The sequence below is a fragment of the Neoarius graeffei genome, chromosome 25, assembly GCF_027579695.1.
Source record: "Neoarius graeffei isolate fNeoGra1 chromosome 25, fNeoGra1.pri, whole genome shotgun sequence".
NCBI lineage: Eukaryota > Metazoa > Chordata > Actinopteri > Siluriformes > Ariidae > Neoarius > Neoarius graeffei.
The window spans coordinates 25,276,199-25,288,361 of NC_083593.1; the positions used below are offsets into that span (position 1 = coordinate 25,276,199).

The window sequence follows — 12,163 nt, forward strand, 5'->3', positions numbered from 1 at the left end:
CATGACCACACATGTGTACCATACATGTGACCCCCCTCGCTCTCTCTCTCCCTCACAGACACACACGCTCAAACACGCACCTCTGCTCAGCCAGATTAATAGTAAATGTCACATGCCAACATGAGGGAAATTTACTCCTTCAGTCAGTACTAATACCACAGGCCAGTCATTTACAGCAATCAATATTGTGTGCACTTACTATGCATGTTGCTTAGTGGGACATCTGACATTCCTTGCCTTGAACAATCCTCTTCAAATCTGCCTTGTATTCCGTCGTTGCCACTCGAAGCAGTTCTTTCACATGGGTTTCAGTCAGAACAGAACGATGCTTTGACTTCACGTGTTTCATGGTAGAGAACACAGACTCGCAGACGTATGTAGACCCAAACATTGACAGTATCTTAAGCGCAGCCTGTTTCACATTCGGGTATTTTTCCAATGGTACACTTTTCCAAAACTCAATGGTGCCTTCCCTCAAAACAGGTTTCAGTTGGTCTTCCTCACGAAGATCGATCATCTCCAACTCAGCCGCAGCCTCATCTGTGACTAGCGGGGCTTTCAAACAGTCCGTCTCCGCATTGAATGGGTCGACGAGGAACGTAACCTGTGGCCTTTTCAGTTGTATATCACGGAACCGGGTTACAAAGCTTTCGTGCAGGTTTTCAATTAGTGTTGCATATCTGGCTCCTTGCTTATTCAGGGAGGCGGGAAGCTTTGAAATGAGCTAATGACGACTGACATATAAGGCAGAATGGCTTGCCATTACGTTCAATAAAAAGTATAAACTCTCCCACTCTGTTAAAAATGTCCTATGTTCGTCTTCATATTTTCGTTTTGCTGTGCATTTTTTCATTGCCATTTTGAGAGGCTACTTGACACAAGATACACCTTGCCCAAAAACTTAGCGATTATCTCACGCACATGCGCATTTGACATGACCTGAAAATACCGTAATATACCCAAGCAAAGCGAAGATGCATTTGACGAAAATACCATACTGAACTCAAGCAAAGCGCACACGCACATTAAAAAAACCCCACAAACTTCGATATGAACGTAAGAGCCGCATGACACCGGGCAAAGAGCCGCATGCGGCTCGCGAGCCGCGGGTTGGCCACCCAAGCACTAGATGATGGTTCGATGACCCCCTAGTGACAACATGACATCCAACTCCTTCAATGCTGGGACCAGGCGTTCCGGCACCCGATAGCTCCTCCTCTGGGGAGATACATCTGGCTTCAAGACAATGTTATGCATCATGAGTGTAGTCCGTCCCGGCCTCTCCTGGAACAGGTCAGGATCCAACAGCGTCCTCACCTGGTCCTGCTGATGGTCCTCCAGGTGCGAGAGATCAACTGTCCCAGTATTAGGCTCCACAGGGAAAAACTGCTCGTCCTGCTCTTCCTCTTCAACCACTGCTCGGACAAACAGCCGAGTCGCCACTTGGTCTCTTTCATGGTATGCCTTCAGCAAATTGATATGGAAAGTCTGTTTCTTCTTGCCACGGTCCAGCATAGAGACCTCATATGTGACATCTCCAACCTTTTTGAGGATCTCGTACGGTCCATGCCACTTGGCCAAAAGCTTGCTCTCATCAGTGGGCAGTAGCAAAAGCACTTTTTGTCCTGGCTAAAATGTTCTTCCCCTGGCCTTCTGGTCATACCAGGTCTTCTGCCTCCTTTGTACCTGCTCCATGTTCTGATGTGCCAGCTCAGACATCTCCTCCAGCCTCTGCCTCATCTGGAGGACATATGCTGCCACACTGCTGCTCTGACACTGGCTCCTCCCACATCTCCTTCAACAGGTCCAATGGCCCCCTCACCTGCCGACCATCAAGAAGTTCAAAAGGAGAGAAACCAGTGGAGGCCTGTGGAACTTCTCTGTCTGGGGGTGATAAGGCGTGGTCTTAATGGCTTTAACCCCTAACAGACTATACACCTGCTTCAGTAGAACTGACAGGAAGTTTGTCCCCTGATCGGTGACTATTTCCCTTGGCACCCCCACCCGAGTGATCAGCTGCACTAAACAGTTGGCTACCTGCCTAGCCTTGATGCTCTTAAGGGGGAATGCCTCAGGATACCTGGTGGCATAATCACACAATACCAAGATGTACCTGTTACCCCTTTTACTTCTCTCAAGGGGGCCTACAATGTCCATACCAATGTGTGTAAATGGCATGTTTATGATTGGGAGTGGATGTAGTGGGGCACGTGGTACCGCCCTCCCTGAAGTGAGCTGACACTCTGGGCATGTACGAACAAAGTCAGTGATGTCAGTGTAAAGATGTGGCCAACTGAACCGGGTACCTAGCCTAGCCAGAGTCTTATATTTACCCAAATGGCCTGACCATGGGATAGAGTGCGCTAAGGTCATCACTTTGTGCCTCAATGACTGCGGCACAGCCAACATCTCCTGCTCTCCTTTAACTTGGTACAGGATACCATTCTTCAAAATATACTTTTCCTCATGTAGACAGCTACCCGGTTTACTGCCATCAATCTTATGGCTTCATGGACATGGACATGGCTTCAGGGTTTCATCCTGTCTCTGTAACTCTCCGATATTTATAGGCATGTCTACATCAAAAGACAATTCAGGCCGGGGCCATACTTCCGACTCTGACTGCTCAATCACACTATTCAGCTTTTGCCTACGCTTCTGCTGTCATGACAGGTGCCTTCTGTCTGGCTTACTCTCCGCCATGTCCAGTTCTGCGTCAACAAAGGGCAACTCTCTAGCACTCTGCGCTCTGGTCACAGCGTTACAGTGCTCAACTTTGGGGATGAGGTCCCATAAGATAGGGAGATCATAACCCAAAACAACTCTGTAGGGCAAGGTAGAGGCAATGGCTATAGGCATGAAAAATGTTTGGCTGCTAACTGTTAAGAATACTTCAGCTGTGGGATAACTCTTCACATCTCCATGCACACAACAGACTTTCACTCCAGACTGACCAATACACTGCTCTCCAGGGACAAGGCTCTCATGTATTAATGTCTGCGAACTACCCGTGTCCACTAGGGCATCAGCTGCCACACCATTAACAAGCACCTGCACCAGCTGTTCTGTATTTGGTGTATGTTGGATGCCTGGTGTATGTGGTCTAGGAGTGTAACACATGGTGGTATTCTGGCTGTTTCTAGCCCGGCAGTTAAGTTTAGTATGACCCCATTTCCCACAGTAAGCACATCTTAACTCCTGTCTGTTGCTGTTTGGGTAACGGTTAAAGCTAGGCCTGTGCTGGTATTGACCACAACTCTCACCACCCCCATCAGACTTGCGTGCAGCAGTCCATCGGTTGATGCTTGGGCCCCTGGTTCCCTGCCGAGCTGTGTGGAACACTTCCGCCAGCCTGGCTGCCTCTTCTGCGGTCTTGGGATCATGCTCCCATATCCACACTGCCATTTCTGGGTTTACCATATCCATGAACTGCTCCATCACCATCAATTCACAGATGTCATCCACCGAATGCTCCTCTGGCTTCACCCACTTCACAAACAGCTCTTTGAGACGCACATACAGTTCTTTAGGAGTCTCATTAGGCATAATAACTGCAGAGCGGAATCGAACCTGATAGGTGTCTACACTGATGTTGTATTTCTTCAGGATAGCTTCCTTCACCTTACCATAGTTGTCCGTCTCCTGCAAGTCCATTGCGACGAAAGCGCTCTGTGCCTTCCCCGTCAAAAGTGGCACCAGCCTGATGGCCCATGTGGACTCTGGCCACCTGCAAGTTCTCGCGACCCACTCAAACGTGGCCAGAAAGTGCTCAATGTCATCGTCTTTGGTGAGTGGGTGAAGCTTGGGCTCCTTGAAGGTTACCTGGGGCTGTGTCTCCACCACTGCTAGAGGCTGAGGTGTTGTAGATCTAGAGTTGGAGGCTTCACTTTCCTCCTTCAGCTCTCCCACCTGGGTCTGAAAAAGCTGGAACTGGTGGGTCATGGCCTTCCATCGCTGGTCCTGGGACTGCACCACCTTCTCCCATTTCTCATCATGAACGGCTTGGGCCTCCAACAAGGTCTTCACAAGGTTGGACAGCTCTGCCACTGCCCCCTCTGCTGGCGACGAAGCTGCTGCACCCAGGTCTGCTGGCTCCACTGGCGGTATTGTGGCATCCACCTGGTCGTCGTCTTCCTGCTGGGGCTGTATCTCCCCCTCTCTGGCTGCTCTAGTCTTGAGTGGCATCTCTCTGCTGTTCTCTCTAGAGACGCTCCCAGCACTCTGATTGCCGATACTTCTAACACCAAATGTAGTCAGGCTGGCCTTATGGCCTGGAAGACAGGACAGCAAGAGGATGTCACATTGAAGATGTTTATTTTCCTTCACAGCAGCAAATATCCAGAGGAAAAAAGAAAAAACAACTCCAAACAAATATAATCAATCAGGAAATGAACTAGTCAAACTACAAACTAAACTTTTCAAGAATCAAAAAATAAATTCAAAAATAAAAAGCAATATCAGAATATAAACCGTGCAATTTCTCTCTCTGGTTATCATCAGGTGCTCACTATAGCTCACCTCAAAACCAACTCAACTGCCAAGTGGTTGGCCATGGGTTTTCAAGCCCATGGCTTCAACCAAAACCTATGCAAAATCAATCAACTTTAAAATGCTTATAAGCAGTACTAAAATATATATAAATACTCTGCACATATATAATAGCACGATCTCCATGGCTGAGGACCATCTGGCAGCATTTCTGGGAGCAGGCATTCCCACAGCTTCTCTCTCTCCTTGCCCCTCCCCTACCCCAGCCCCATGGAAACGAGGGCCAATTCACCTGAAACCCGCTCCCTGAATCCATGTCTCCCACTGTGTCTCTTCGATCCCTCTTCCTTCTGTGCTTGCACTGCAGCTAGCTTCCTCTCAGTCTACACAGGTGGACCCAAGTGTGCCCACAAAAATCGGAAGCATGTCCAGGCAAGTCTGTCGGTGCAGCAGGAAAGGCTGGGATTTCCTGGAATCAGCATTTCTGCAAACGGGTGGATTTGGATTCACATTCCTGATGCACTGCAGGCTTCCCCTGATCAAGCAGAAGCATACTGTGTCTCAGAATATTCAAGGGGGTATAAATCAGGCCTTGGTGAATTCTAGTTGTAACCAGACCTCAATGCATTATAGGCTGTTCAATGCAGGGCACTGGGAAATGCATGGTTGGTGAAGGTGAGGTGTGTGCATGGGGATGTTCAGAACTATCCGCTAATGCCTGTCACCATTCATTTCTGGGGAGAAAAAACATGGTGTGGAGGTGGTGGTTAACCCATCACCCATCCACTAATCCTGAGAACAGACTGGCCTGGGTTTAGAACTTTAATAAAACAAGTACTAGTGGATGGGTCCTGCAATAGCACGTCACAGGGGAATCCTGTTGCAATGTTGGCTGGGTAGCAGTCCCAGGGTCATTTGCGTCAGCTCTGCATCATGATAACATGGGGAGTGGGGTGCGGGGGGGCACTGCCTCTTCCCATCTGGAGAATCCTCTCATGGATTTCCCGCTGGAGCAGCCATGAGATAAGACTCTGATGCTCACTTTTGATCAAGTGAGAGTAATTGATGGTCAAAACCTCTAACCTAACATTGCGCTGTCCTCCCCGTATTTCTCCATTGTTAAGGATAGGCTATACCAAGTGATGCAGGACACTCGGACTAAAGAAGAGATGACATAGTTGTTGATCCCAAAGAGTCGAAGGGAACTTTTATTCCATGTGGCTCATCATAATCCTATGGCTCAGCATTTAGGTCAGGATAACACAATCATCTTATGGCCTGCTTCTATTGGCCAGGCATTTGCGCCAATGGCTGCAAGGGGTGTACGGCTTGTTGCAAATGCCAGCTGGTGAATCTAGTGACCACCCCAAAAGTGCCATTGCACCCATTACTGCTAATCACCTTCGAGAGAATTAGCATTGCTGGGCCATTAGATTGAGCTAAACAAGGGTATCACTTTGTGTTAGTCATACTGGATTATATAACACGATACCTGGAAGCAGAGCCTCTTCGCAATATCTCTGCATGTAGTGTTGCAAAGGGACTCTTCTGCATTATCTCCAGAGTCAGGACTTCAAAAGAAATCTGACTGATCAAGGCACTACTTTCATGTCATGTACACTATACGAACTGGATGAATTATTGGGGATTCAAATCAATTTGTACCAGTGTTTACCATTAGCAAACGGATGGGCTGGTTGAACAAGTTAATCAAACACTGAAAAACAGGATTTCTATGTTCGTTCACGGGGATGACAGAAACTGGGATAAGTGGCTCGACCCTCTGTTGTTTGCAGTGTGTTAGATCCCACAAGCTTCCACCGTTTGAACTGTTATATGGGCGCAAGCCTCATGGCATGTTAGACATCATTAGAGAAAACTGGGGGGGGGGACCTTCTCAAAGCAAAAATGAAATTCAGTAGGCAAAAATGTCAACAGAGAGACATGGCTAAAGGAATTTGCACTGGGAGATAAAGTGCTCATTCTACTTCCCATGACAAGGTCAAAAAAAGATAAAATAAAATATAAAAAAATATATACATCATAGAGACATCAAGTGGCAAGTGTCCTTTGAGTTCACACAGTGAATTGGGGAAGTCAATGATGAGGTCAGGCAAATGGATAGGGGTGACTGATGTGAGATTTACCACCTCAATCTCCTGAAACCATGGAGAGAGGAGGTGCCTGTGGCTCTGGTGATGGTAGTTCCCAAGAGGGCAGAGCTGCGACTGGAGGAAAGTCAAGAAGTGCAGCTCAATTCACCCTGGTCCCCTGTAGAGACCATCTCTCACTGTCACAGTGAGCACAGGTTATCAGGTTGCAGGAGGACTTCTGCAATGTGGTTTCACCCTTTCCCGGTCACACTAACCTCATAGAGCACCACATAGAGACTCCCCCAGGGGTGGTGGTGCGCAGCCACCTGTATCAGCTTCACAAGCGTGCACGCACGCACACAAAATGCGGTTCAGGATGAACTCAAGGCAATGATCAACATGGGGGTAACTGAGGAATTGCACAGCAACTGGAGCAGCCTGGTGGTTTTAGTTCCCAAGACTGATGGGATGGCCTGGTTCTGTGTAGACTATAGAAAAGTCAATGCAGTGTCTAAATTTGACACACATCTGATGCCTCGCATTGATGAGCTGCTCAATTGGATAGGCACAGCTTGTTTTTATGACACTAGATTTGACTAAAAGATATTGTCAGATTCCCTTAACTCCATTATTCTGTGAAAAAAGGGCCTTTTCTAGTCCATTTGGGTTATACCAATGTGTCACCCTTCCACATTTGGGTTGTTTGGGGCCCCAGCGACATTTCAGCATCTCGTATACAGAATCCTCCATCCCCACAGTGCGTATGCCGCTGTTCTGAGATCACGGAGGTGTGTGGAACTCACAGCAAACCTGAAGAAGTGTGCAACTGGGCAGGTGGAAGTACGGGATCTAGGCTTTCACTTGGGTCATGGCTAGTTGAGTCTCCAAATTGATAAAACTGCAGCAATTGCGGCCTGCCTGAGACGCAAGACCAAAAAAGGGGTGAGGCAGTTCCTGGGACTAGTTGGCTATTATAGGCAGTTCATATTCAATTTTTCAGACATCACCAGCCCACTGACCAACCTCATGAAAAAGGGGGCAGCAGATCTGGTTCAGTGGATGGAACCATGCAAACAAGCTTTTGCTCATGTTAAAATGTTGTGTGTGGGCCCGCTGTTGCATTCATATGACTTTTCTCTCCTTTTTGTTATACCGGCCAAAACATTGGACAGGGAGCTGGAGCAGTTTTGTCCCAGATGAGTTACACGCGTGTCTAATTACTGGCCGTCTATTAAGATGTGTCTCTGTGTGCCTTTCAGACTGCCAGTAACCAGACAGAGAGAGAGAGAGAGAGAGAGAGAGAGCTGTGTGTGTGTGAGAGTGAGTGAGGGAGAAAAGAATGTGTGCATACATTGAAATCACTGAAAAGTGCCAGATTAAAAATAAAATGCACCTGTATTGTGAAGCCTGTCTCTCCATTCCTCATTGCCAGAACTCAGAAAATTGCTACAAAGTACTTTACTAAATTTATGTCCCCTAACTGTGGATGCATGGTACCTGCACAGGACAGGGATCCTGCTGGATGCAATTAAATATTTGAGCAGGAGATTTGTAATTTCTTGCAGTTAAAAAGCAAGCAGTCAGAGGTGAAGCTTGTGGGAAAATGAAAGACCATGTTTGCTGATGCTGAACTTACAGCATCCTTCACACCTGTCTGTTAGAAAATATAATTTGTTAGAATACATCATGGTCAAGCATAAACAAAATAATTGAGCAGAGCAATGAAGGTTTATAAAAAAAAATAAAATAAAAAAAAAAAAAAAAAGAGGCTCTCACTCACCTTGAGTTAGGAGCAATTATGAGCATGTGAGGTAACTGAGGTTAAGGAACTGTCACAGCCAGAAGTCACACCACCGTTCCTTTTAGTATTTATCTTGGTGGTAAAAATCAAGATTAGGCCAGACAAGATGCAGGCTCAAGTCCAAATACAGAGACAGACATTTGGAGTATTAAACAGATAGTGAGTGTCACTGTATTACACCCCTCGGAAATATGATTGAAAACTGTAGTTGATAGAACATATTCCATTATGAATTAGTGTGATATGCAAGGGAAAACAGAAAAACTGTTCTTCAGGTGACCGTGAATGCTGGAAATGATGAGACAGACAGAAAGAACAGGTTATCCACAACCACAGAGAGATGTATATAAACACCATCCCCTCCAAAAGTATTGCACTGGCAAGGCCAAATCTATTATTTTTGCTATGCACTGATCACATACAGTGCCTTGAAAAAGTATTCATACTCCTTGAACTTTTTCACATTTTTCCACCTTACAACCACGAACTTAAGTTTTTTTATTGAGATTTTATGTGATGGACCAACACAGAGTAGCACATAATTGTGAAGTGAAACAAAAGTGATAAATGGTCTTCAAAATTTTAAGCAAATAAAAATCTGAAAAATGTGGTGTGCATTAGTATTCAGACCCTCTGCGTCAATACTTTGTAGAGCCACTTTTTGCTGCAATTACAGCTGAAAATCTTTTGTGGTATGTCTCTACCAGCTTTGCACATCTAGACACTGAAATTTTTGCCCATTCTTCTTTGCAAAATAGCTCAAGCTCAGCCAGATTGGATGGAGAGTGTCTGTGAACAGCAATTTTCAAGTCTTGCCACAGATGCTCAATGGGATTTAGGTCTGGACTTTGACTGGGCCATTCTAACACATGAATATTCTTTGATCTAAACCATTCCATTAAAGCTCTGGCTGTATGTTTAGGGTCATTGTCTTGCTGGAAGGTGAATCTCCTTCCCAGTCAAGTCTTTTGCAGCCTCCAACAGGTTTTCTTCCAGGCTTGCCCTGTATTTAGCTCCATCCATCTTCCCATGAACTCTGACCAGCTTCCCTGCTGAAGAAAAGCATCCCCATAGCATGATGCTGCCACCACCATGTTTCACAGTGGGGATGATGTGTGCAGGGTGATGAGCAGTGTTAGTTTTCCGCCACACATAGCGCTTTGCATTTAGGCCAAAAAGTTCAACTTTGGTCTCATCTGACCAAAGCACCTTCTTCCACATGTTTGCTGTGTCCCCTACATGGCTTCTGACAAACTGCAAATGGGACTTCTTATGCCTGTCTTTCAACAATGGCTTTCTTCTTGCCACTCTTCCAAAAAGGCCAGATTTGTGGAGTGTACGACTTATAGTTGTCCTGTGCACAGATTCTCCCACCTGAGCTGTGGATTTCTGCAGCTCCTTCAGAGTGATCATGGGGTTCTTGGCTGCTTCTCTGACCAGTGCTCTCCTTGCTCACTCTGTCAGTTTAGGTGGATGGCCATGTCTTTGTAGGTTTGCACTATTCATCACTCAAAATTCGCGGTGGTCTGGTCGCACGAGGCGACTTAATTTGTCATTTGGCGGGTAATTCCCGTTACTAGCCAGCCCGGCTGGCTAGCTGAAAATAAAAAAAATATATATATGAAGCGAAGATTCAGACACACCGTCAACTAAAGCCGCCACATATTAAGCGTGTGCCGTGTCTGTGTTAATCGATGTGTTTATCGGCAGGACGGAAACTACTGAAGAATTCCAAATCATATCGTGTACGAGTCAGGCTGTCGGTAATCACGTGTAGTATTGGACCAGGTAGGTGGAGCACAGAAGCATGGCAGGCCAGAACTGAGTTCTCAATGAACTATTTATTGCTAGCTTTTCAGCCTTTTATCACTTCCCAGCTGCGCACGCGCGCGCACACAGACACACACGTGTTCTGGTTGGGGAGAGAGAGCTCCCTTTCTCTGCTCTCCTCTCCTTTTAAAGGGCGCAGTCACTGGGGAAGACACACAAACACAGGTTAATCCCCATCAGGTGCAATGATTCCACCACTTACCTTTCCTGACTTCACCCTCCATTCACAGACCAACGCTTGGCCACGCCCCCGCTGCCACATCACGTTATCAAATTCAATAGATGTGGCCACATTATCGCCCATTTAAACACGTGTGGTTTTTTTTGTTGTTTACATCTACAGCTACGTTGCGATGTGGAATTTTCTGAAAGGTGTACAGAAACCGCCAGAGACGGGGACAAAGCGACCTCGGTCTGAAGAGGAGAAAAAGGCCGCCGATAAAGCATATGAGAAGGAGAAACGACAAAGGACTTATAAGCAAACGTGGGAGCAGGGTAGACCTTGGCTGCGATACGATTTTTATGGAATAATTAATTTTTTTCAAGTTGATTCCTAGTCAATATGAAGCTCCTAATGCTTTCTCTCTCATAAATGGTTAAATACAGAAAGCATGTTGGACATATTTTGGATGCTATAGTCATGATAGTAAGTATATTTGTTTTCAATACTCATACACCAAGTTGCCAAGTTTTCCAACATATTATTATTTGTTGATATTATATTATGGTGCTCTGTGTTGTTCTCATTTATGTATTTAACAACAGTATCAAAATATCCGGGTCTTGATATAAATGCACATTAGTCATGAACAATGGTAACTACTCTCTTTTGCGTTATTTTTGACAGAAGTAAAATTCATACATGAACAAATTTTGGCTAGTTGATTTTCTGTTTGGCTAGTTATTTTGGAAGGTAACTAGTCCAGCTGGCTGGTGAAAAAATATATGAATTTCTAGGCCTGTAATATATACAGTGCTTGGCGTAAATGAGTACACCCCCTTTGAAAAGTAACATTTTAAACAATATCTCAATGAACACAAACAATTTCCAAAATGTTGACAAGACAAAGTTTAATACAACATCTGTTTAACTTATAACATGAAAGTAAGGTTAATAATATAACTTGGATTACACATTTTTCAGTTTTACTCAAATTAAGGTGGTGCAAAAATGAGTACACCCCACAACAAAAACTCCTACATCTAGTACTTTGTATGGCCTCCATGAGTTTTAATGACAGTACCAAGTCTTCTAGGCATGGAATGAACAAGTTGGCGACATTTTGCAACATCAATCTTTTTCCATTCTTCAACAATGACCTCTTTTAGTGACTGGATGCTGGATGGAGAGTGATGCTCAACTTGTCTCTTCAGAATCCCCCAAAGAAAATAATTTCTTTACACCGCAAAAGTGAAGGCTACAAGAAGATCAGCAAAGCCTTACTTATCAGTCAGAATACTGTAGCAAAAGTGGTACAAAAATTTAAGAAAGATGGAACTGCAACCATCTCACGGAGACGTCCAGGTCGTCCATGGAAGTTAACACCTTGACAGGAGCGTCTTCTGATGAGAAGGGTTGAAGAAAATCGGCATGCAAGTTCACTGCAGTTATCTAAAGAAGTAGAAAGCCAAACTGGGGTGACTATTTCCTGTGACACAATATGGCGTACACTGCAGAGGAATGGCATGCATGGATGCCGTCCACAAAAGAAGCCTCTCCTAAAGCCCAGGCACAAAAAAGCCCGCCTAGAGTTTGCCAGGGCTCATGCTGACAAAGATGAAGACTACTGGGACTCTATACTCTGGAGTGATGAGACAAAGATAAATGTTTTTGGAACTGATGGCTTCAAAACTATATGGCGTCGCAAAGGTGAGGAATACAAAGAAAAATGCATGGTGCCTCCAGTGAAACATGGTGGTGGCAGTGTCCTTATGTGGGGCTGCATGAGTG

General features: G+C 45.5%; 1 protein-coding gene across 11 annotated transcripts in view; it reads right to left on the reverse strand.

Moving 5' to 3' along the window:
* atg10 (ATG10 autophagy related 10 homolog (S. cerevisiae)) overlaps positions 1-12,163 on the reverse strand; it is a 271,634-nt gene that overhangs the window by 92,285 nt on the left and 167,186 nt on the right. The window contains exon 7 of one of the 11 annotated variants that reach the window (XM_060908814.1): positions 8,418-8,454. The exons of the other annotated variants lie outside the window; for them this stretch is intronic. Within the exon in view, the coding sequence (XP_060764797.1) occupies positions 8,451-8,454 (4 nt within the window). The 3' untranslated portion in view covers positions 8,418-8,450. Of the gene's footprint in view, positions 1-8,417; positions 8,455-12,163 lie in introns of those variants that run through there. 11 annotated transcript variants of the gene reach the window in all.